Genomic DNA, 23,009 nt, shown 5'->3' with positions numbered 1-23,009 from the left:
CAGACTACTGCACTGGGCAGCATAGCATGGGGAGGAGGTGACCAGCCCTCTGTGGAGAAAGAAGTGGTTTGGGACTATTTAGAAAAGCTGGACGTGCACAAGTCCATGGGGCCGAATGCGTTGCATCCGAGAGTGCTAAAGGAACTGGCGGCTGTGATTGCAGAGCCATTGGCCATTATCTTTGAAAACTCATGGTGATCAGGGGAAGTCCCAGACAACTGGAAAAAGGCTAATGTAGTGCCCATCTTTAAAAAAGGGAAGAAGGAGGATCCTGGGAACTACAGGCCAGTCAGCCTCACCTCAGTCCGTGGAAAAATCATGGAGCAGGTAGGTCCTCAAGGAATCAATTTTGAAGCACTTAGAGGAGAGGAAAGTGATCAGGAACAGTCAGCATGGATTCACCAAGGGCAAGTCATGCCTGACTAATCTAATTGCCTTCTATGACGAGATAACTGGTTCTGTGGATGAAGGGAAGCAGTGGACGTGTTGTTCCTTGACTTTAGCAAAGCTTTTGACACTCTCTCCCACAGTATTCTTGCCAGCAAGTTAAAGAAGTATGGGCTGGATGAATGGACTATAAGATGGATAGAAAGCTGGCTAGATTGTCGGGCTCAACAGGTAGTGATCAATAGCTCCATGTCTAGTTGGCAGCCGGTATCAAGTGGAGTGCCCAAGGGTCGGTCCTGGGGCCAGTTTTGTTCAATATCTTCATAAATGATCTGGAAGATGGTGTGGATTGCACCCTCAGCAAAATTGCAGGTGACACTAAACTGGGAGGAGTGGTAGATACGCTGGAGGGTAGGGATAGGATACAGAGGGACCTAGATAAATTTGAGGATGGGGCCAAAAGAAATCTGATGAGATTCAACAAGGACAAGTGCAGAGTCCTGCACTTAGGATGGAAGAATCCAATGCACCGCTACAGACTAGGGACCGAATGGCTCGGCAGCAGTTCTGCAGAAAAGGACCTAGGGGTTACAGTGGACGAGAAGCTGGATATGAGTCAACAGTGTGCCCTTGTTGCCAAGAAGGCCAATGGCATTTTGGGATGTATAAGTAGGGGCATTGCCAGCAGATCGAGGGACGTGATCGTTCCCCTCTATTCGACACTGGTGAGGCCTCATCTGGAGTACTGTGTCCAGGTTTGGGCCCCACACTACAAGAAGGATGTGGAAAAATTGGAAAGAGTCCAGCAGAGGGCAACAAAAATGATTAGGGGACTGGAACACATGAGTTATGAGGAAAGGCTGAGGGAACTGGGGATGTTTAGTCTACGGAAGAGAAGAATGAGGGGGGATTTGATAGCTGCTTTCAACTCCCTGAAAGGGGGTTCCAAAGAGGATGGCTGTAGACTGTTGTCGGGGTAGCAGATGACAGAACGAGGAGTAATGGTCTCAAGTTGCAGTGGGGGAGATTTAGGTTGGATATTAGGAAAAACTTTTTCACTAGGAGGGTGGTGAAACACTGGAATGTGTTACCTAGGGAGGTGGTGGAATCTCCTTCCTTAGAAGTTTTTAAGGTCAGGCTTGACAAAGCCCTGGCTGGAATGATTTAATTGGGGATCGGTCCTGCTTTGAGCAGGGGGTTGGACTAGATGACCTCCTGAGATCCCTTCCAACCCTGATATTCTATGATTCTCATGTTGAAACAGTTGGGGCCTGATCACAGGCTCTCTGCAGGACAGAGACAGAGTCATGGCTCTATTCTCTGTCTGACTCAGAAGCTGGCAGGACTCTTAATACACTGGCAAATGGTCAGAATGTGGGATTTGGAAAAGAAAAGCCAGAAAAATATGTTTACAGTTCTATCCTGGCCTTGAGCCAGCCAAGCCAGGCTGGAGCCTGGGCCTATAAATAGGCCTTTAAAACTAGCTTCCAAGAGTCGGCCAGTCAAATACCAGGAATACTTTTAAAACAGGGGCTTGGGAATCTTGTTACTATCATAGCATTGTTAGTGATGTAAGGCAAGATAAGTGTTAATCCACTGTCATGCTTCAAGGCATCATCTGATTGCTGCAGGGCTCAGGAAGGTTTTATTTAAAAAAAATAACACTGCCACCTGTATTTCTACAAAGAAGTGGCCATGGGATATCAATGTAAAACTGCTCAGTTGTGGGTCATAGGCTCTATATTGTTCCTGGCTAATGGAGAGTCTCCTATAGTTCAAGTTGGCGATGGTGATTTTGGAGCAGAGAGTCTGAGATCTCTCCTCATTCATTATATGTAACAGTGACATCTGTAAAGTCCCAGTGGTGAGAGGAGGCTAGTGGACCAGTGCGACTGGTCTGATCCAGTGCAGCAGGAGTCAGGGATATGGGACTAAATCACGTTTTGGTTCAGGGGTCAAATTTTTATAGTGCCTAAGGAAGCTAAATTCCATTTTCAAAAGTCTATCTGGGTTTTCAACAGCGCGTTCGAAGATGATGCGCCAGGGCAGTAGATTATGGGACAGGACAGAGGGAGTTATGGGCCTTTGACCCCAAATTCCCACTGTTCCCTGAGAGAAGTACGGATATCCCACCACGCATCCTAAAAATTCCCCACAAGGCAGCACACTTGCAGGTGGGACACATAGGATGCTGGGATGCTTACCCATAATGCAACGCCTTTTTGCCCATACACCCTGATGCTGTGTGTGGCCTCAAGGTGCCAGCACCCATGTGGGAGTGTGCTCTGCCAAAATAATTTTGTCGGCAGCAGAACTTTTGCCAGTGAAGTCACTTAACCTTTTAACCAAACTTGTGAAGCAGGAGCTGAGAGATTAGAGTAGGTGGATGTTGATCCAATGCACTGGGGAAGCAGGTGTACTAAATTACATGGGGCAGTGCTCTGAACCTGGACAGACAGAAGCCTAGCGGGATGGATGGTCAGATTGGATATAGCAAATCCATAGTTCCTTCCTGTCCTCTACAGAGAAACGACGTAAACCCCTTGAGGAGCAAATTGCAAAGTTATATGAATGGCAGGAAAGTAAATTAGATTTAAAGAAATTGGGCTTTGCCAATTAGGAGCCAAGGATGACTCTGACCTTGTAAGGAGTTTGGGTACTCCTCAGTTTTGCTTTAAGGATGGTGGGGTTCTCTGTTGTACTTCATGGTGGTATTGGAAATCTGGCCCCATGGCTTTAACAGCTTCAGTGCTTTCCAGTGACCTGGCTTGGTCTGGGGTGTCTGTAATTATAGGAAGTGTGTGACTTCGAAAGGAGAGCTTGGGGTTTCTTAAAACACAGCTAAGGCTTCTTAATTTGATTTTGGCAGTGGCTGGAGCACATTCTAGCATCCTCCTTGGATTTCAGTTTGCAAGGAATGAAAGAATTGAGGCTGAAACATGCGAGGGGTTGGGTCGAAATGGTACAAGTCTGATACTTCGCTCTCAGGTAGCGCATTTCATCAAAGCAGCTTTAAACGAGGTATCATCCTCCTCACATCACAGATGGGGAAACAGAGGTACAGAAAGGTGAAGTGGCCTGTCTGGTGCCCCCCATGTGCAGCCTTGCCTAGTCTTGTGATATTTGGTGGTTTTCTTAAAGCTCCAGTTCTTGGAGTCATGTTATTACGTGAGACTCTCGGCTTTTCTTTTTTAAAAGCCGTCCTATTCTAGCCCGGCGCAGCAGAGGAAAGTCTGGAAACATGACCCTTGTACAGCTCAAAAAGGCAAAGGAGAAGAACTCAAATGTCTCCTGGAGCTTGAACGGTTGGGGTTGGCAATATTGCATGTGTGCTGGGGAGCTGTGCATGTTACCTCAGATTGGGGGGGGCTCCAGGTAGGGTAGCCCAACAGACATTTCCTGTACTAAGAAGTACTGTAATGAGAACTACCACTAGAGGGTGTTCAGAAACATGACAGCATTGATTTGGTGTAAGACTTTTGCTGCAGAGATGCCTCAGTACCCCAGAATCCTTTGCAGTAGTGGGCACTTCAGGGTCCCAGAGTCCTTTGTGGCAGCTGCCTCAGTACTTCTGAACTGCTAACTCTGTAGGAGGTGCAAAGAATTCTGGGGGCACGTTTTGAAATCTCGAAGCACCAGCCACAGACATATGAGCAGAAACCAGGTAGCCCCTGCAGGCTGGGGGAATGACACAGACAAGGCAGGATTAATAGAATATCAGGGTTGGCAGGGACCTCAGGAGGTATCTAGTCCAACCACCTGCCTATAGCAGGACCAATCCCTAATTTTTGCCCCAGATCCCTAAATGGCCCCCTCAAGGATTGAACTCACAACCCTGGGTTTAGCAGGCCAATGCTCAAACCACTGAGCTATCCCTCCCCCCAGGATTGGGTGGGAGATGGAAGCAGCAAGCCAGCTGGGTCAAGGGGTGCCAATCCCTGTCTTTGCCTAGAGCAGCATGTAGGGGTGGTTGGGATGAGCCGTCCTTCCGGCGCTAGAAGAGATAGAAGCCCAGAGACTTGGCACCACCTCCTGTTGCAAGATGTGTGTGAGGGGCATGAGTTATGAAGGGTTTGGAGCAGAGGGGCCAGCAGCAGCACTGAGAGTGGGAACCAGAGAGGAGTTCATTCTTCTCTGGGATGGATGGGCCCAGAGAAATAGCTGCCTTGAATCTAACAATGCTCGTTTGGTATGAGGGTGATCCTGGGGTAGGGGACGGTTTTGGAGTCAATCCAGGGAGTCAGCCCCTGCTCCCTGCAGAGCCCATGGGGTTTGTCCAGACGGGCTCGGAGAAAGCCTCTGAGGTCTCTTGAATTTGCACTCAGAATGCTGGAGGCAACTGTGGCGGCCTACAGCTGGCCGGGTGACAAGTATTTCAGTTACGGTAATTGGCCATTACCACTGACTCCGAAGTACAAACACTGCGATTCCCAGGGAGGTCTTTGAGGCTGGACAAATTACATTCTTCATGGCCCATCAGGAGCCAGAAATGTTACCCCATATGGGAATCACGCAACCTCCCATTGCTGGCCCCCTGGATAACTCAGCAACAAGGAGTGGGCAGCCGGGAAGCCGAATCCCAGTGCTTGACGGAGGGGAGGGGAATCTGGGAATTCCCACATCCCACTGGTTAGTGGGAGAAATCTGGGGTCCCTAGTGGGAACGGAGCCCAGAGATCAGAGACTTGTGGGCTAATGGGCACGATCTGGGGGCTTATGTTTCCTGGGGTGGGGGCTAGTTTCAGCTTGGTGGGGTGGAAGTGTTAGTCCAGTACTTACAGCAGGGACACTGAGTCAGGACTCCTGGGTTTTATTCCCAGCTCTGGGATGGAAGTGGGGTCTAGTGGATAGAGAAGGAGGGGCCGGGAGTCAGGACTCCTGGGTTCTATTCCCACCTCTGGCATGGGAGTCGGGCCTAGTGACGGAATTTTGAGGAAGGACTCCTGACTTCTTTCCAATGCCCTGGGTGACCTTGGGCAAGTCACGTCAGCTCATTATGCCTCAGTTTCCCCCCGGGTTATGTGGCAGCACTAACACCAAGCCAGCCTGCGTGGAGGGCAGCTTAGCGACTGGGTGCGGAGTAGCACAGGATCGGGGCGGGGGCAGAACATGGCGGTTCCGACCGCACGCAGGAAAAACAAACAGTAACAGTTAAGTTTCCCCAGAGTCCTAGCTGCCTCTGTGCATGGTTGGAATGCCAGACTCAGTAAACGTGATCCCTTCCAAACGTTCCGGCAGGACCTCTGCCAGCCCCATTATGCAACCCCAGTCGCAGCAGACCCAGAGTCCCCCTACTTGCCCAGAGCCCGAGTCTCCCCCAGCCCACCTCCCTCCCTTGGCTTTGATCAGACGAGAAGACAACACCAAGCGAAGACACAGCGTCCCGGCTGCAGTGCGACAGCTCCTGGCAGGTTGCTTTCTCCGTTTCCTTTCCCAGTGCCCCGGGAGGCGAGCGTGCGGGCGTGTGCGGAACGCAACTCTTCCTGTGGGGACCGTGTGAGGACGATCTTTATTTCAGAGGCAAAGACAGAGCTGAGGGAATCAGGAGCCCCACACCGATCTGGCTTCAATTAAAGATCCTGGGAAGACTGCAGAGTGGAGCCTGGGAGCCTCGCAGCTGGGACCCGGCTATGGTGAGGGAGAGCTTCGGCTCCGGCCTTTTCGGGGACCCAGCGGACTTAAGGCTTATTGGCGAAGAGGCTCCAGCGATGCCTGCTTGGGCGGGTGACTCATGAGGGCAGCTGGGGGCCATCCCACTCTGTGCTGGAGGAGGGAGGAGGTCTCCCAGACCCGCTTAGATGCATTGGCACTGGCCAAAAGGGGAAAATTTTATGAGGGATTCATCCCAGCCTTTGGGGGAGTCTCCCTCTGGCCCTGCCCCCCACCTGCTCTGAGCAGGGTTCGATGACACAGTGATAGCGCTCTCACTGGTGGGGCTGTGTCGAAGGAGATTTCCCAGGCAAGGCCCAGGGGAGATCCAGCTTTCGACCCCAGGGCCGATTCGCTGCTCTTGGAGGGGAGTGGGGTCTAGTGGGTAGAGCAGGGGCCTGGCATTAAGGTGAGGGTCCCCAGACCCTGCAATCAATGTGCCTTATCCCTGCCCTGCAGGTACAACCCCAGAGCAGAGCTCATTCTTTATGGCCAATTTGTTGGAGCTGTCAACAAGGGGCCATTCAGTGCCTGTTGGGCTGGCAGGTTTTGACCTGTCTGCCAGCTGGGAACTGGGCTGGGACCCTGCCCGCTCATTTCACACTCGTCTCCCAAAGGGGGAGGGAGCAACTCCCCCGGTCCTGGCCAATTTCAAACCACGTCACAGTTGGGTCCATTTTGGCAGCCTCGGCGGAGAAGCTGAAGACTGAACAGATTCTGCTCTGGAGGGACGGGACAGGAGTGTGTCCAGGCCGCACCTGTTGTTCTGTGGGGGATTGGGGCCGGTGAATCTATCGGAGCCCATCTAGCCCTGCAGGGTCATTCCCTCCAGGGCGTTTTCCAGGGCTGTGTCCCATCTGCTGTTAAATCACTCTCTGGGATACCGAACAGAGCTCGTGGGAGCCCTGTAGTGCGTACCTGTTGTTCCACAAATGTACACGTCGCTTCCAGTAAAGCATGTGGCCAGGGAATGAAACAGGCAGTGGGAGAGTGGGGTTTCTTGTATTATCGTTAGGGTGACCAGGTGTCTGGTTTTCGACTGGGACACCTGGTCGAAAAGGGACCCTGGGGGCTCCTGTCGGTACTGCCGACCTAGCCATTAAAAGTCCGTTTGGCGGTGCTGTGGCACCAAGGCAGGCTGGACCCTACCTGTCCTGGGGCACCGCACAGCGCCCCGGAAGCGGCCAGCAGGTCCGGCTCTTAGGCGGTGGGGTTGGGGGCAGGGGGCTCCACGCGCTGTCCCCGCCTGATGCACCAGCTCCACACTCCACCGCGGAGCCTCCTGCCCCCTCGCCTAGGAGCCGGACCTGCTGGCCGCTTCCAGGGTGCAGCGCAGTGCCCCAGGACAGGGCTCTGCAACACTGCCGCCCCGGAGCTGCCCGAGGTAAGCCTGCGTCCCAACCCCCTGCCCTGAGGCCCCCCAAACCCGGAGCCCCCTTCTGCCCCCCAAACCTCTCATCACTGACTCCACCCCAGAGCCTGCACAGACTGCAGCCCCTGACTGAGATCAGGGCCCCGTCGTACCAGGCGCTGCACAGACCCTGACTGAGATCAGGGCCCCATTGTGCCAGGCGCTGCACAGACCTAACTGAGATCGGGGCCCCATTGTACCAGGCGCTACCCAGACCCTGACTGAGATCGGGGCCCCATTGTGCCAGGCGCTGCACAGACCTAACTGAGATCAGGGCCCCATTGTACCAGGCGCTACCCAGACCCTGACTGAGATCGGGGCCCCATTGTGCCAGGCGCTGCACAGACCTAACTGAGATCGGGGCCCCATTGTACCAGGCACTACCCAGACCCTGACTGAGATCGGGGCCCCATTGTGCCAGGCGCTGCACAGACCTAACTGAGATCGGGGCCCCATTGTACCAGGCGCTACCCAGACCCTGACTGAGATCGGGGCCCCATTGTGCCAGGCGCTGCACAGACCTAACTGAGATTAGGGCCCCATTGTGCCAGGCGCTGCACAGACCTAACTGAGATCGGGGCCCCATTGTGCCAGGCGCTGCACAGACCTAACTGAGATTAGGGCCCCATTGTGCCAGGCGCTGCACAGACCTAACTGAGATCGGGGCCCCATTGTACCAGGCGCTACCCAGACCCTGACTGAGATCGGGGCCCCATTGTGCCAGGCGCTGCACAGACCTAACTGAGATCAGGGCCTCATTGTACCAGGCACTACCCAGACCCTGACTGAGATCGGGGCCCCATTGTACCAGGCGCTGCACAGACCTAACTGAGATCGGGGCCCCATTGTGCCAGGCACTACCCAGACCCTGACTGAGATCGGGGCCCCATTGTGCCAGGCGCTGCACAGACCTAACTGAGATCGGGGCCCCATTGTACCAGGCGCTACCCAGACCCTGACTGAGATCGGGGCCCCATTGTGCCAGGTGCTACCCAGACCCTGACTGAGATCGGGGCCCCATTGTGCCAGGTGCTGATGTGTTAATTTACAGACGCACACACACGTGCACACACAATCCGGCTGCCGTGCTGAGGAGGTGAAACAGCAGCCTGTGTAGCTGGGGGGAGCTGGTCGGCTGCCAGGCCGGCTAAAACAACAACTAAGGCATTTCAGAGCTGCCAAGTGCCCTGTAAACCGACCTGCCTGGATCCCCAGCAGGTCTGGCTCAGTGGGGCCCTTCATCCCCCCGCAGCAGTGGCTGGTGCTGTGGAGACAGAGCCTGCATTGATGGGGCCGAGCAGGGCCAGGCCTGGGCTGGTAGGAGCCCCTGGGATCGCCGCTCCGTAGGGCTGTGGCATACAGACGGTTCAGTTTGCTCCGGAATTCACCGGACCCTCTTCCCCTCTCCCCAGCGGCTGAGCTGCGGCTGTCTCCTGGTCCTCTTTGTGAAGATCCCCTCCTTCTGCCTGGTCGGGAGCCAGGATGACGAGGACACCCCGCCATCCCCCCGGCTCAGGGGTGGGGGCCTGCCCAAGAAGAATGCCCCGGGCTGCCCGGCCAACTGCACCTGCCCATCAGAGGAGACGGTGGAGTGCGGTGGGCTCGACCTGCACGTCTTCCCCAGTAACGTCTCCAGAGCTGTCCAGCATCTTTCTCTGCAGGTAACTGTCCCCTGCCCCGCAGCGAACCCGGGAGCCCAGTCAGGGCCAGAACCCAGTTTCCGAGGAGGGTCTATAGAGCGACCCAGGGGTCAGGGGCAGATGGGTCCCGTTGGATGTGGCGTCCCAGGGGTCAGAGGCAGCCGGGGACCGTTGGACATGGCGCCCCAGGGGTCAGGGGCAGCTGGGACCCATTGGCTGCAGCGGCCCACGGTTCAGAGGGCAGCTGGGGGCCCTTGGATGTGGCATCCCAGGGGTTAGGGGCAGTCGGGGGCCGTTGGACGTGGTGCCCCAGGGGTCAGGGGCAGCTGGGGGCCCTTGGATGTGGTGTCCCAGGGGTCAGAGGGCAGCCGGGGGCCGTTTGACGTAGCACTCCAGGGGTCAGAGGGCAGCCAGGGGCCTATCGGACGTGTTTCTCCTGGGAGGCCAGAGCCCAGAGCAGCCCTCCCCTGACTCTCCACCTCCCGTGTCTCTCTCACTGCTGCCCTCCGGCCCTGGGCAAATGCCTCCCACTTCCCCAGGGACTGAGGTGAGCGGGGTCTCCTTCTGCAGAATAACCAGCTACGGGAGCTGCCCTATGACGAGCTGGCCCAGCTGACCAGCCTGAAAACCCTCAACCTGCACAACAACCACATCATCTCCGATGGTGAGGGAGCCGCTGCGGGCAGGGGGCTGGGGATGCCATCGAAGGGAGCGGTGCAGTGGGCAAGGGCCCTGCCTGCGTGACCTGGGTGTGTGTGTGTGCGAGTCAAGGGAGAGCTCTTCCCAGCCTCCAATGGAACAGAAATCCCCATGGTCCGGTATCGGAGCCCGTCATCCCTTTGTCCTTCTCTCCTTGAATCCCAGCAGGCCGTCCCCCTGTCCTGCAGTTTCAGCTGGATACAGGAATTTCCTCCACTTCCACTTCTAAATTCTTGTGCAGCTGCTGGCTCCTACCCCAGAGGCAGCTGCATTTCAGCAGCATGAGAAGTTTTTTGGGACCGTTATAGAAAAGCACGGTGGGAAGCTGGATGCAAAGCATTCTGGGTAGCTGGATGGCAGGTACAGGATGCATAGCTCCGTGGGTGAGTGGAAGCAGCCACGGGGCCTTGCAGGGGTGGAGGCAGGGTCTGAGTTCGCGAGCTGGATGGAGCAGGTACACGTACCGGCCTCCCTTCTGCGCAGGGTGTGCCTGGACTAGGCAGCCTTCTCTCTGCTGCTTTCTAGGCCTCCCGGATGAAGCCTTTGAATCCTTGGAGTCGCTGCAGTACATCTACCTGGCCAACAACAAGGTGTGTGCGCGTCTGTCCTCTGACATGGGGGCGGCAGGGTGGGGCCCGGTGCTCAGCATTCACAGCTGCTTTAACGAGCTGGGATGGCACCAGGAGTTTGCACCCAGCTAGCTGGAAGGGGCTCTGCATGTGTATGTGTGAGAGAGGGATTTCACAAGCTAAACCATGCTGAGCGTGGTCACCAGTGGGATGGGACCTCCAGGGAAAGCCAAGGGTGCTGCAGGGAGTGGTATGGGTGACTCCGTCATGTGGCACTAGGGGGCGCTGCGCTGCAGGGAGCAGGTCGGGTGGCTCCTCTCTGGGTTCGTGCTGACCCCGGAGCCCAGCCTGGGGGCACTGTGCTGCAGGAGGTCCCACCTTTCAGAGGAGACAGGTCCCACATGGTCATTAGAGATGCTGTCCCATTTCCCTCAAGTGTCTGTGCTAACCCTGGTGTCCTGGGAGATTCCAGCTAGGGTGATTCCATCCTGTCTTCCTAACCTCCTGCTGCTGTGCTCATTGGAGACAGGATTCCTCTCCACTTCCTGTCCCAAACCTTTGTGTGGCGGCACTGGGCACTATTAAACAGCTGCTGCATTCTACCCCAGAGCAGATGTTGAGCAACCCCTGTATAAACAGCTGCTGCCTCTGACCCCAGAGGTGGCTGCGTGTCAGTGACCAGTGAAGCAATCCCTCTATAAAGCCTGGCCAGGCCCTCTGGCAGCAACGGGTAGAGCCAGGGCCACACTGATCTCCTGCTAGCATTGGCCTGTCCCCCTTTGGTTTCTTTTCCAGCTCACAGTAGCACCGCAGATCCTCCCCAGCACAGTGCGCATAGTGGACCTGGCTGCTAACCTGCTCACTGAAGTCTATCCGCTCACCTTTGGACAGAAAGCCAACCTCAGGTAGAGCCGCCCTCCAGGCCTCCTGCCTCGGGCACACGGGAGAAGGGAGCACTCTGACGCAGAGGGCCTGCAGCTGTGGGCCGTTTGCTGAGGGGCTCGGATCTCAGTGGGTTGGACTGGCTAAGCCAAGCTCTGGGCATGATTAGTGTGGGCATCTTCTTCAAGCTGGGTGGGGAGCTCAGTAGGGGGCGCTCTCCCCTCTGTGTTGGCCTCAATGTCCCAGCACAGTGCTAGGGGGCGCTGTGCTGCAGGGAGCGGGATGGGGGCTCACTAGGGGGTGCTCTCCCCACTATGGCACTAGGGGGATGGGGGCTCACTAGGGGGCGCTCTCCCTTTGCAGTCAGTCCTCACCCCAGCATGGCTCTAGGGGTTGCTGTGCTGCAGGGAGCGGGATGGGGGCTCACTAGGGGGTGCTCTCCCCACTATGGCACTAGGGGGATGGGGGCTCACTAGGGGGCGCTCTCCCTTTGCAGTCAGTCCTCACCCCAGCATGGCTCTAGGGGGCGCTGTGCTGCAGGGAGCGGGATGGGGGCTCACTAGGGGGTGCTCTCCCCACTATGGCACTAGGGGGATGGGGGCTCACTAGGGGGTGCTCTCCCTTTGCAGTCAGTCCTCACCCCAGCATGGCTCTAGGGGGCGCTGTGCTGCAGGGAGTGGGATGGGGGCTCACTAGGGGGTGCTCTCCCCACTATGGCACTAGGGGGATGGGGGCTCACTAGGGGGCGCTCTCCCTTTGCAGTCAGTCCTCACCCCAGCATGGCTCTAGGGGGTGCTGTGCTGCAGGGAGCGGGATGGGGGCTCACTAGGGGGCGCTGTGCTGCAGGGAGCGGGATGGGGGCTCACTAGGGGGTGCTGTGCTGCAGGGAGCGGGATGGGGGCTCACTAGGGGGTGCTCTCCCCACTATGGCACTAGGGGGATGGGGGCTCACTAGGGGGCGCTCTCCCTTTGCAGTCAGTCCTCACCCCAGCATGGCTCTAGGGGGCGCTGTGCTGCAGGGAGCGGGATGGGGGCTCACTAGGGGGCGCTGTGCTGCAGGGAGCGGGATGGGGGCTCACTAGGGGGCGCTCTCCCCTTGCAGTCAGTGCTCACCCCAGCATGGCTCTAGGGGGCGCTGTGCTGCAGGGAGTGGGATGGGGGCTCACTACGGCGGCTCTCCTCTTCGGGACAGAGACTGGTGTCAGCTCTGTTTTGCTTCCCTCTCCTCCATGTAGGTCCGTGTATCTTCACAACAACCAGCTAGCCAACTCTGGGCTCCCCTATGACGCCTTCAACGGCTCCGACGCCGTCAGCACCATGATCCTCTCCAGCAACCAGCTCAGCTACCTGCCCCAGAACCTGCCCCCCGCGCTCGTCCGGCTCCACTTACAGGTGGGGCAGGGCTGGGGCTCATGACCGGGGTTGGGTGGGGGGTCTGCCTCTGCAGGTACTTTGTATAAATGTGTGGTTGGCCTGGATCCCTGAGGCATGACACATCCCAAAGCCCCACAGCCATTTGCCTTTGATATGGGGAGAGGAGGTGTGGGCCAGTGGTTAGAGCAGGGGGCTGGGAGCCAGGACTCCTGGGTTCCATTTCCAGCTCCGGGAGGGGAGTGGGGTCTAGTGGTTAGAGCAGGAGGGCTGGGAGCCAGGACTCCTGGGTTCTATGCTCAGCGTGGCCTTCGTTTCACTCTGGGACCTTGGGCAAGCCCATCCCCTCTCTGTGCCCCAGCTCTGCCATTCAGATGGCAGCTGGGCTGGGTGGCCTAGTGCTTATCTTGGTACCATATCGAGGGCAGTCTCCCCCCAGCCCTGCTGATGGTGTCTGAGGCGGGCTTGGGAGCTTCTCCCGACTCTAGTGGCCACGACCTCCTGTCCCTGCAGAACAACCGCATCGCCCGGATCCCCAGGGGGGCGCTGAGCAGCCACTGGAAGCTCCGAGAGCTCTACCTGCAGAACAACAACCTGTCCAACCAGGGCATGGACCCGTCTACTTTCAGGTGCGGCTGGGGGAGGGAGCTGCCGCGTGGCAGAGTGCTTAGAGCGGAGGAGATGGGACTTCTGGGCAGGGAGGGGGGTCTAGTGGTTATAGCCAGTGGGGCTGGGAGTCAGGACTCCTGGGTTCTGTTCCTGGCTTTGGGAGGGGAATATGGGTTAGGTGGTAGAGCTGGGGGCCTGGGAGCCAGGACTCTTGGGCTCTATTTCCAGCTCTGGGAAGGGAGTGGGGTCTAGTGGTTAAAGCGGGGGGACCAGCGCGTCAGGACGCCTGGGTCCAGTACAGCAGGAGGCTGCGGCATTAGCTGCTCCCCCCGAGCCAGCGCCCCGTTCCCCGTCCCCTTTGCAGCAAGCTGAAGAGCCTGGAGTACCTGGATCTGTCTAATAACAACCTGACCGAGATCCCGGCTGGCTTCCCCCCGAACATCATGATCCTGCACCTGGGCAAGAACCGCATCGGCTCGCTGCCCCGGGACAGCCTGAGCCGGGTGCGCGGCCTGCAGTACCTGCTGCTGCAGAGCAACCGCCTGACGGCCGCCGGCATCCACCCCGACGCCTTCCTCAGGCTGCGCAAGCTGCATACCCTGCACCTCTACAACAACCGGCTGGAGCGGGTGCCCCCGGGGCTGCCCCGCCGGGTGCGCTCCCTCATGATCCTGCACAACCAGATCGCTCACGTCGGCCTGCACGACTTCGCCAGCACCTACCTGCTGGCCGAGCTCAACCTGAGCTACAACCGGCTCTGCAGCGCCAAGATCCACCGGCTGGCCTTCCGCAAGCTGCGCCGGCTCCAGAGCCTGGACCTGTCGGGCAACCAGCTCACCCTCCTGCCCGCCGGCCTCCCGCCCAGCCTCCAGGTGCTCACGCTGCACAAGAACCAGCTCAACTCCCTCTCGCCCGAGCTGCTGGCCAACCTGACCAGCCTCAAGGAGCTGCACCTGGCCCACAACAGGCTGCGCATCAGCTCCATCACCCCTGGCACGTGGCAGGAGCTGCAGGGGCTCAAGGTGAGGGAGGGGGACGATTGCCCCAGTGACGTAATCGGTGAGGGCAGTGGGGTTGACTGGTTAGAGCAGGGGGCTGGCAGCCAGGTCTCCTGGGTTCTATCCCGGCTCTGGGAGGGGAGTGGGGTCTAGGGGTTAGAGCAGGGAGCTGGGGATCAGGACTCCTGGGTTCTATCCCGGCTCTGCGGGGGAATGTGGCTTAGTGATTAGAGATGAGGCACCAAAACTCCTGAGTTTGTACCTTCATTGCTAGGTTAAAGAGCCCTCTGGCAGCATGGCAATGTGAGACTGGATCAGGACCAGTGGCCAAGTAGCCTCTTATCCTGTCTCTGAGAGGCCCACCATTAGATGCCTCAGCTGAAGGTGCAGGAACCCCCACAGGGATACTCAGCCCCCTATGGAGCTCTCCTAATAGTCAGAGATTGGCTTAAAACCGCGAGGTTTAATCTTCCTTCCAGAACTGTTCTAACTCCAGATGTCCTTGTCATCCGTACAAACATCCAGCCCACTCTTCGAGTCTGACTGTGTTCGCAGCCTCATTGACTTCATGTGACAGGGAGTTCCACAGGCGAACAACATGCTGAATGGAGAAGTAGTTTGAGTTTGTGCCCCACTCCCAGTGTAGAGACTCGAAGGCTGCGATCGAGTCCCCGACCAGCCTGCCCTGCTATTGTCTAGAACAGTCAGGCCTGGCAGGGCGTTACCAGCGATTAGTGGTGTAGAATGAATCCAAGAAGCTGTTGAGAACTCTGCTGGTGGCTTGGGTAACCCTGTCCCTCCTTCTCCCCCAGCTCCTGGATCTCAGCAACAACGAGTTGTCCTATATCCCCCCTGACCTGCCGGAGTCCCTCGAGTACCTGTATCTCCAGCACAACCGCATTGCCGTCATCGGGGCCGAAGCCTTCCACACCATCCCAGACATCCGAGCCATCATCCTCAGGTAACAGCCAGAGCAGCAACAGTAGTGCTGGGAGCACAGGCAGGCTCCCGCCCCGCCATCCTGCTGACCAGAAGGTGGGGCCAGAGCAGGGGGCTGGGAGTCAGGATTCCTGGGTCTCTGTCCCTGGTTCTGGGAAGGGTGTGGGGGGAAGTGGTCAGAGCAGGGGGCTGGGAGTCAGGATTCCTGGGTCTCTGTCCCTGGTTCTGGGAAGGGTGTGGGGGGAAGTGGTCAGAGCAGGGGGCTGGGAGTCAGGATTCCTGGGTCTCTGTCCCTGGTTCTGGGAAGGGTGTGGGGGGAAGTGGTCAGAGCAGGGGGCTGGGAGTCAGGATTCCTGGGTCTCTGTCCCTGGTTCTGGGAAGGGTGTGGGGGGAAGTGGTCAGAGCAGGGGGCTGGGAGTCAGGATTCCTGGGTCTCTGTCCCTGGTTCTGGGAAGGGTGTGGGGTGAAGTGGCCAGAGCAGGGGGCTGGGAGTCAGGACCCCGGCTCGCTGAAGGTGCGTCTACGTTGCAGCTGGGAGCACGCCTCGCAGTGCAGGTAGACAGACTTGCACTAGCTTCGCTGGGGAAAATCCAGCTGTGATGGGGAGAAGGAGAGGTGGCTCCAGCTAGCCCCCCGAGCTGCAACCCACGGGCTTGGGCGGGCTCGGACTCCGGTGGCCAGCCTGACTCCTGCCAGAGTCTCATCTCAGTGGTCAGAGTCAGTTAGCGCACTCGCTTGAGGCTTGCTGCAGCGCAAGAGGTCCCCTGGGTGACCTCAGCCAAGTCGCTGCTCTCCGCACCCCCTCCAGCACCTAAGCAACACTTGTGGGGTGGGGAGGGCCAGAGGGTCAGGTTGGAGCCCAAGTTTGGGCTCCCCGGAGCTATAGAGAATGGGACTGTCCCGTCCTTGCTCTGTCACCTGAGGCCTCTGGCGTTGAGGGGCCCAGTGCTGAGGGCAGGGTCCTAGGTGCCATCTGCCTGGACTATTCGGCCAACAGAGGCCTCTTCTTGGCAGAGAACGAAGTTTTTCACCAGTCCTCCTGTTCTTTCAGATCCAACCGTCTGCTGGCAGCCAGCGTGTCTGACCAGGCCTTCGCGGCCCTGAAGCAGCTGGAGGTCGTGGACACTACGGGGAACCCCGAACCCATCAGTGTCAAGATGCCACGAGCGGGGCACTGGCTCAGGTCCCAACCAGGCCCCTAGCAAGCAGCCACCTGAGCCGGTCAGTGTCTGCCCTGGGCCTGGTTTGTCAGGGAAGCTTGAGTAGCAGCGAGGAAGTGAGGAACCAGGGCAGCTTTCTCCTCCAGCTGCGCTGTTCAGGTCCTAGACCGTGTTATCGCTATGGGCTTGGACGGTCCTGTTAAGGAGCGGCAGCTAAGCAGGGTTGGGCAGGCTCGGTACTTGGACGGGAAAATCCAGCTATGGTGGGGAGTAGGGTGGGTGTCTCAGTAGGGGGTGCGCTTCCCTGAGAGTCAGCACAGTACTGGGGGCGCTGTGCTACCGGGAGCAGGGGGCACGCTCCTGCTCTTTCAGCCAACCACAGAATTGAGGTCCTGTGCCTTGATCAGCCTGGCGAATTCCATCTGCCTCCCTAACTCCCCCGGCACTCTCCACTAGATCGGCCACTCTTCTCCAACCTCTCATCCAAACCATCACGTGGAACTGCCACGTTCCACCCCAGAGGTGGCTGCATTTCAGTGCCAGGGAAGTTACTGCCCTCTGTATGCACATCTGTATAGGGCTAAATTCTGAGCTGCTATCAGGTGCGATTCCTCTGAGCCCTCCAACCAGCTCTGAACTAGACAGGTGCTTTGGGATCTCTCGGGCTGAGAGGAGATCTAGCAAAATCCCCTGAAATCCCTCTCTCCTGCAGTCATTTCCTGCAGCCACCTTCCCTCTGTCATTTCCTGCAGCCGCCTTCCCTTGCTCCCAAGCTCTGCCGCTCCACAGCCCAGATCACAGCGATAACATGGTTTCAGTATCCTCCCTGCCTGCCCCAAGGCAGTGTTCCAGAGGGATTACACTGCCCGCTATTCGCTCCTCGGGGCTCGTCCAGCTGCACAGAGCCCCGACACACCACTAGGCCCTGCCGCAGCCTCCTGAGGATCAGCACATCCCGTCGGGCACTTAAGGTCTCGCTCAACTTTAGCCACGTATTTGAACCAGCCTTACAGGGCACAGGCTCTCAGGAGGGCTGCTTGCCGCTGTGCCCGAGTGGGCCAGCTGGAGGTGTGCATCCGCAGAACCTGACCTATCTTCAGCCAGGGCCTGAACTCCACCCAGCTGACAGGGACCCTCCCCGAAGATTAGTGACAGCAGTACAGGCAAGGTAAGGGCTGGGATGGGGTCTGGACCCTGCGCCTCAGGGCTGCCAGGTAACAGGCGTCTCCATGCTGCCGCCCAGCAAGAGCGCTGATGAAGCCAAAGGCAGGTATTTCAGCTACTGGAACAGGGGAATGGGCCTGGCCCCAGGCAATGGGGCCAGCAGAGCTGTCGGGTGTCTCCACGTCTCTGAGCCACGGGGCGGGGTGGCATGTTTTGGGTCCGGTAGCAAAGGACCGCAGGGTGAATGAAATAACCAGGGCCCCTGTCCTCTGTCCCCAGTTAGCTCCCATCCCCCTCGAATGAATCCCTAACAAATAGATGTCACCTGGCCCCAACGCAGGCTAGAGGAAATGACTGTAAGGTGGGTGCACCATTGGTTGAAAAACCACCCTCGAGTCGCTCTGCCCTGGGACTGGTCCGAGGCAATATTTGCCTTCATGACTTGGCTAATGGACTGTGTGCTTACGACTTTGGCAGAGGACACCATGGGAGGGGCTAGAGGACTGGATTAGAATTCAAACCAACCCTGCCTAATTGGAAACTGGGCCTGAATTCAACAAGGTGAACTTCAGTAAAGTGCAAGTCCTACGCTTTGGAAGGAAATGACACACCGATACACACTGGGGAAACCCTGGGTAGGTGACAGTGCAGTAGAAAAGGATCAGGGGGTTACAGTGGATCACAAATTGGATATGAGCCAACACTGTGAAGGCGGCTAATATTCTGGGCTGTATTCACAGGAATGTGGTATGTAAGACACGGGAGGTAATTGTCCTGCTCTGCTCAGCGCTGGTGAGGCCCCAGCTGGAGTGCTGTGTCCAGGACTGGGCACCAGCCTTTTAGAAGGATGAGGACAATTTGCAGGAAGGACAGAGCAGAGCAACAAAAATGATTAAAAGGTTTAGAAAACCTGACCTGCGAAGAAAGATTAAAAACACTGGGTATGGTTAGTTGTGAGACAAGAAGACCGAGGGGAAGCTGGTAGGTCTTTAAGTATGTTAAGGGCTGTTATAACAAGACCAGCAATCAACTGTTCTCCATGGCAACAGAAGACCACGAAGGAATTGTTTTAGTCTGCAATAAGGGAGATTTAGGTTAGACATTAGGCTAGTGACATACAGGACTAGGTTACGGGGGGTAGAGGGGAGTTGTGGCATCCCTGTCATTGGAGGTTTTTAAGAACAGGTTAAACAAACCTGTCAGGGATGACAGAGATTTACTTGGTCCTGCCTGAGTGCAGGGTTCTGAACTAGGTGACCTCTTGAGGTTCCCTCCAGCCCGACAGTTCCCTGAATCTAACCAAATCTCCGCCAAGGCCCTGAGCTGTTTCAGGCCCTACATGAGGAGTTGGCAGCAGGAGCAGGCCATGGAACGAGTGATCCATGCGCGGCCCAGTGAGCCCTGATAGCACGCCCCCCTCAGCAGCATGCTGCTCCTCAGCTTGCACGAAGTACTCAGTGACTGCAGCTGGTCTGAGAAGCAGTGTAGCCTAGAGGTCTGCGTGGGCAGCCAGGACTCCTGGGTTCCTAGCCCCTGCTTGCTCATTAATTCACTCTATGCCTATAGACCTGTCACTGCCCCTCTCTGCGCCTGTGTTTTAGTATCTGTAAAATGGAACTAACTCATCCTGAGACAAAGTTAACACAGCACTTTGAACAGGTAAAAGGGCAACAGTGTTACTGGGGTTGTTTCTTCCTAGGCAGAGCCTGGGGCCATCTCCAAGCTGTGTTCAGGTCTCCCCCTTTCAGACCAGGCATGCCTGAGGCACCTAGGTTACCCTGTGAAGACGGCTCAGGTTGGTGCTGACCACGCGGCACTGTCAGAGAATGGTTTGGCAGCCCGCATGTGCAATGAGCACAGTAGATCTCGGTCCATTTCATGGAGGGGGGGCAGGCAGCCCCATTTGTAATTAGCCCCGTTGTTGGGAAAGAAGAAGCACCGCTGACCGAACCAGACCCCTTGCTGGAGAGACTATACCAGGTGGGCAGAAGAGTTAGGTAAGTTCAGTGAAGGATGGGTACAGAGACAGGGTGGGGGTGCAATCGATTTCAGCTGCTCTTTCCCCTGGGATGGGAAGCTGGCATTAAGTGAATCCGGCAGAGAACACAAGGACTAAAGAGGTTCCAGAGAGGTTTAATTGTTGTTACAGGATTTCAGTTCAGGGTAGAGCTGGGTCTTGTTTTGGTTGTTTGGTAGAAAAAGAGATTTGTCTTAAAAACTTTATTATATAGATTTGTGGTCTATCTAAGCACAAAATAAAACCAGAACGCAGTCAGTTCCAACATCTCTGCTTTTACATTTGCTCTCGGATTCTCCGGACTGACAGACGCCCCCAGAGACAGGCACTTACATCATGTAAAACCAGACCCAGCAACACACATGGTTCACTGGGCTGTGGAATCAGACGAGGCGGATCAAGAGACATTTCGACAATCTACCCATTATTTACCCTCCAACAAGATTTCTCTTGGGCCAGAGACAGAAAGGGTTAAAATTTGGTTTAAAAGGAAGGTCTGGGGGGAGGGGGAAGTTGAGATTGGACCATTTTGACAGCTAATCAACTCATCCCTCATCCAGCAGCAGCTCTTAGAATTTGGTTATTTACAGGGCTTAAAGGAATGTTTCTGTTTAAAGCAGGCTGTCCCTTGCAAGGGGTGGGGAGAATCCGGATCAGTCTCACACGATCCTTTCCCCTCCTGCCAGGACAGGGAGCAGCGATTAGCGGCGCAGCCCCGCTGGTGCGTGGAGGCTCATCGCCATTGTCAGGGCCACGCAGCTCTCAGGGCCAGGCACGTAAGGAAGAGGCACCAGCCCCACCGCCAAGCTGGGACTGAGATGCCAGCAAGAGTGGGGCAATGCAGGAGGGAGAGAGATCCAGGGGGAATCCCAGCACCACTGAAGTCCAGGATTTCAACCCCTCTAGTGTTTGGGCCTGGGGGTAAGTGGGACTCATTCAGCTATTGCCCTCCACTCCCAAGAGCTCCTAGGAACAGGACAGTTCCCCACCTCCCCCACCCAGCTGCTTGCTTGTAGGATAGCTCTGTCTCTCCCCTCTTGCTCACTGGGGGGTGGGGTTTGCGGTCTCTGCTTTAGGCAGCTCAGAGCTAGAGGTAACCCAGCTTTGGCCTCCTAATGAGCATGGGGTTTTTGAAATCAACCATTCCCAGCCAGGGTATCCCGAGCCTGCCGAGCTGCTGAACCCGGTTCCTGCAGGGAGAAGCTGCAGCTGGTCCATTGGAGCAGGCGCCAGGGGAGAAGGGCAGCAGGGTGAAATGCAGATCTGTTTCAGCCTGCGGCCACAGGGAGAGAAAGCCAGCCCTGCGTGCGCGCGTGGCTCCCTCTGTCCAAAGGGCAAGGAAGAGGCATCGGAGCGGGACAAATGGCCAGAGAGGGGCTCTAGCTGCAGGTTCCTCTATGGTCACTACCAGTAAGTGGGAAATGCAGGGCGAGGGGGATCTTGGACAGCACTCAGACTGGGCCCCTATTAGCCCTTCTGGGTGGATCAGGTCAGTAGCGAGAAATAGCCCTATTCTCCACTTCCCTCTTTCACAGTCTCCTTAAAGCAGCAGGCCCACGCTGGGGTTGGCAGTTCACAACGTGTACCACCCTCCCCAGGCATCCTCTTCCTAGAGCCCTGTGAGTCCTGAACAAAGCAGCGTGAGCAGCTGGGACCTGCAGGCCCTGGGGGAGGGCGTGCGTGCAAAGTGCATTGGTGCAGGGATCCCTCCATGCGAGATGAGCTGCGACCAGAGTGCAAATCAGGGGTGGGGAGAGGGTCCCTGTGAGCCATAATGGGGGGAAGGGGAGGGAGCATCTTTAGTGTCATCTAGTTCTGACAAGGTGCGGAAGTCTTAGTCGGTATTTACACGGTAGCCAGTTGAGGACGCTGGGTCAGCTGCTCTGATCCACAATGAGGTGCCTTTCCCTCCCTGTGATTGTCCCGGCCTTGGCAGGAGGAGACAGCAGGAACATGTCCTCCCTTCCCCTGTAGTCCACTGGATCCAAAGGCAGTGCCACATTCACACTCACCGTGTCCCTGCTCTGACTCCTTAAAGCAGCTTCCTGCCCCACATACTGCCCCGGATCTCACCCGGTTGGGGCGGGGTGGGGGGGCCTCAGAGGGTGTCTCGGGGCTAGGGAAAGGGTTTTCTGCCCATCTCTGCTCACACAGCCCCGGCCTCCCACCACGCAGGCAAAGGCTGGAAGAGCAGCTGCTGCCAAAGCCGGAGCTCTGATGATACAGGCTGGGGAAGGGCGTCGGGGGGCATCCGGGGACAGGCCTTAGCTATGTCTGTGTGACGCAGACAGGCACTGGAGTGGCCCCGGGAGATGCTGCTGCAGGCAGAGGACGGGGCATTCCACAAAAACAGCACCAGGGATTGGATTAGCTGGGTGACAGATAAGTGCCCCCCCGCCTGGGGCCTTTGGGAGGGAGAGCACAGGGCAGTGCTCACAGGTCGCAGCCTTAGCCTGGCTCACGGTGCTGTGTGGTACAAAGCCCCCTTATAAACCGGTGCCCAGAAGGACAGCACGGATTGCACTTTACCAAGGTGGGGGGAGAATTGCAGAGACAATGGCTATACTCTAGTCTGGCCTCGAACCCTGCTCCAGCCAGCACCCGTGCCCCAGGACAGGCACGGCCTTTTCCCAACCACTCCCTGCCCACAGAATTCTAGCCCAGGGTCTGCAAAATGGTTTCAGACTGGGCTCTGAGGGACAGGGCAGGAGATGGGATGGGTGGTTTCCCTTTGCACCAGGTCTTGCCTGGACTAGGACGGGGACCTGTGGCTGAGAACAGGGTGCATCAGCCACCGATACACCCCTAGGCTCCTGTCAGATGGTGCTGAGAACGGCCCGGGGGCTAGCGTAGACGGGGCATTACAAGTAACGGCTGCACAAACGAAGAGTCCTGCACACTGCAGTCCTGTCTGCCCGAGCAGCCAAGTGCTGAGCCTGCTGAAGGGAGGCGGGACCTGTGGTCAGCACCCATTTGCCACAAGTATCTGCCCTAGCACGGGCCCAGCCCTTGTAGAGACAAACCCGGCTGTAGTTTGGCCTTGTGAATAAAGTGCTCTCCCGCTAAGCCTTTTACCAGGCGGCCAGCAGAGCCAGGGACCAGGAGTGGGGTGGACTCCGTGAGCAGAGGGGCAAAGTGATTGTCACACGATTGTCTGGCTCTTCTCCCTGCGGGGCATCATGCACCTCAGGGTTCGGGGGGGGGGCTCTTCTGGGGGGTGGGGGTGAGGTCAGGGCCTGAGCTTACTCCTACCACCAGAGTGGGGTGGGGAAGGGGCACAAGGACAGCACCCTCCCTACATGAGCAGAGGATGCAAGGTCAATTTCAGGGCCTTTCCCATCCCCTCATGTATATCCCACCCCTCGGGGAAAGGAACTCCACCCCTCCCATTAGTGTCTGTCTAGCTTCTCCCCCATGTGGGTCACGGAGGGAAGAGGAGTGCAGTGTGTGGGGGGCAGGCCATTCTGTCCCAGGCCTTCAAAACACCAAGGGCTTCATCTGCGGAACTTCTGAAG

The 23,009-nt window shown here is 57.2% G+C and overlaps 3 protein-coding genes across 3 annotated transcripts in view; 2 read left to right on the top strand and 1 right to left on the bottom strand.

The window, feature by feature from the left end:
* The window catches only part of LOC140901073 (uncharacterized), an 11,435-nt gene extending 5,608 nt beyond the window's left edge, over nt 1-5,827 (top strand). The window contains exon 3 of the mRNA XM_078849707.1: nt 5,798-5,827. The gene's annotated coding sequence lies outside the window, so the exon portion shown is untranslated. The remainder of the gene's footprint in view (nt 1-5,797) is intronic.
* Nucleotides 1,153-19,752, top strand: PODNL1 (podocan like 1). The gene is made up of 11 exons (XM_073318954.2): nt 1,153-5,016; nt 5,824-6,019; nt 8,859-9,107; nt 9,657-9,750; nt 10,311-10,375; nt 11,150-11,259; nt 12,472-12,628; nt 13,121-13,236; nt 13,581-14,238; nt 15,027-15,175; nt 16,205-19,752. The coding sequence occupies exons 1-11, from the start codon at nt 4,856-4,858 to the stop codon at nt 16,353-16,355; spliced, it is 2,106 nt and encodes a 701-aa protein (XP_073175055.2). The 5' UTR covers nt 1,153-4,855; the 3' UTR covers nt 16,356-19,752.
* Nucleotides 19,595-23,009, bottom strand: part of CC2D1A (coiled-coil and C2 domain containing 1A) — a 36,025-nt gene continuing 32,610 nt past the window's right edge. The window contains exon 30 of the mRNA XM_073318951.1: nt 19,595-23,009. Within this exon, the coding sequence (XP_073175052.1) occupies nt 22,989-23,009 (21 nt within the window). The 3' untranslated portion in view covers nt 19,595-22,988.

This window comes from Lepidochelys kempii, chromosome 20 (assembly GCF_965140285.1).
Source record: "Lepidochelys kempii isolate rLepKem1 chromosome 20, rLepKem1.hap1, whole genome shotgun sequence".
Lineage (NCBI taxonomy): Eukaryota > Metazoa > Chordata > Testudines > Cheloniidae > Lepidochelys > Lepidochelys kempii.
The sequence above is the reverse complement of the archived record's forward strand: the minus strand, read 5'-3'. Positions and strand labels throughout refer to the sequence as shown.

Excerpts from the sequence above, each read along its gene's own strand:
- PODNL1 (XM_073318954.2), top strand. The coding sequence starts at position 4,856 with ATGGCCCATCAGGAGCCAGAAATGTTACCCCATATGGGAATCACGCAA. Across the intron at positions 5,017-5,823 it reads GGAATTCCCACATCCCACTG|TGCCCCGGGAGGCGAGCGTG; the intron begins GTTAGTGGGAGA and ends TTCCTTTCCCAG. Across the intron at positions 10,376-11,149 it reads TCTACCTGGCCAACAACAAG|CTCACAGTAGCACCGCAGAT; the intron begins GTGTGTGCGCGT and ends TTTCTTTTCCAG.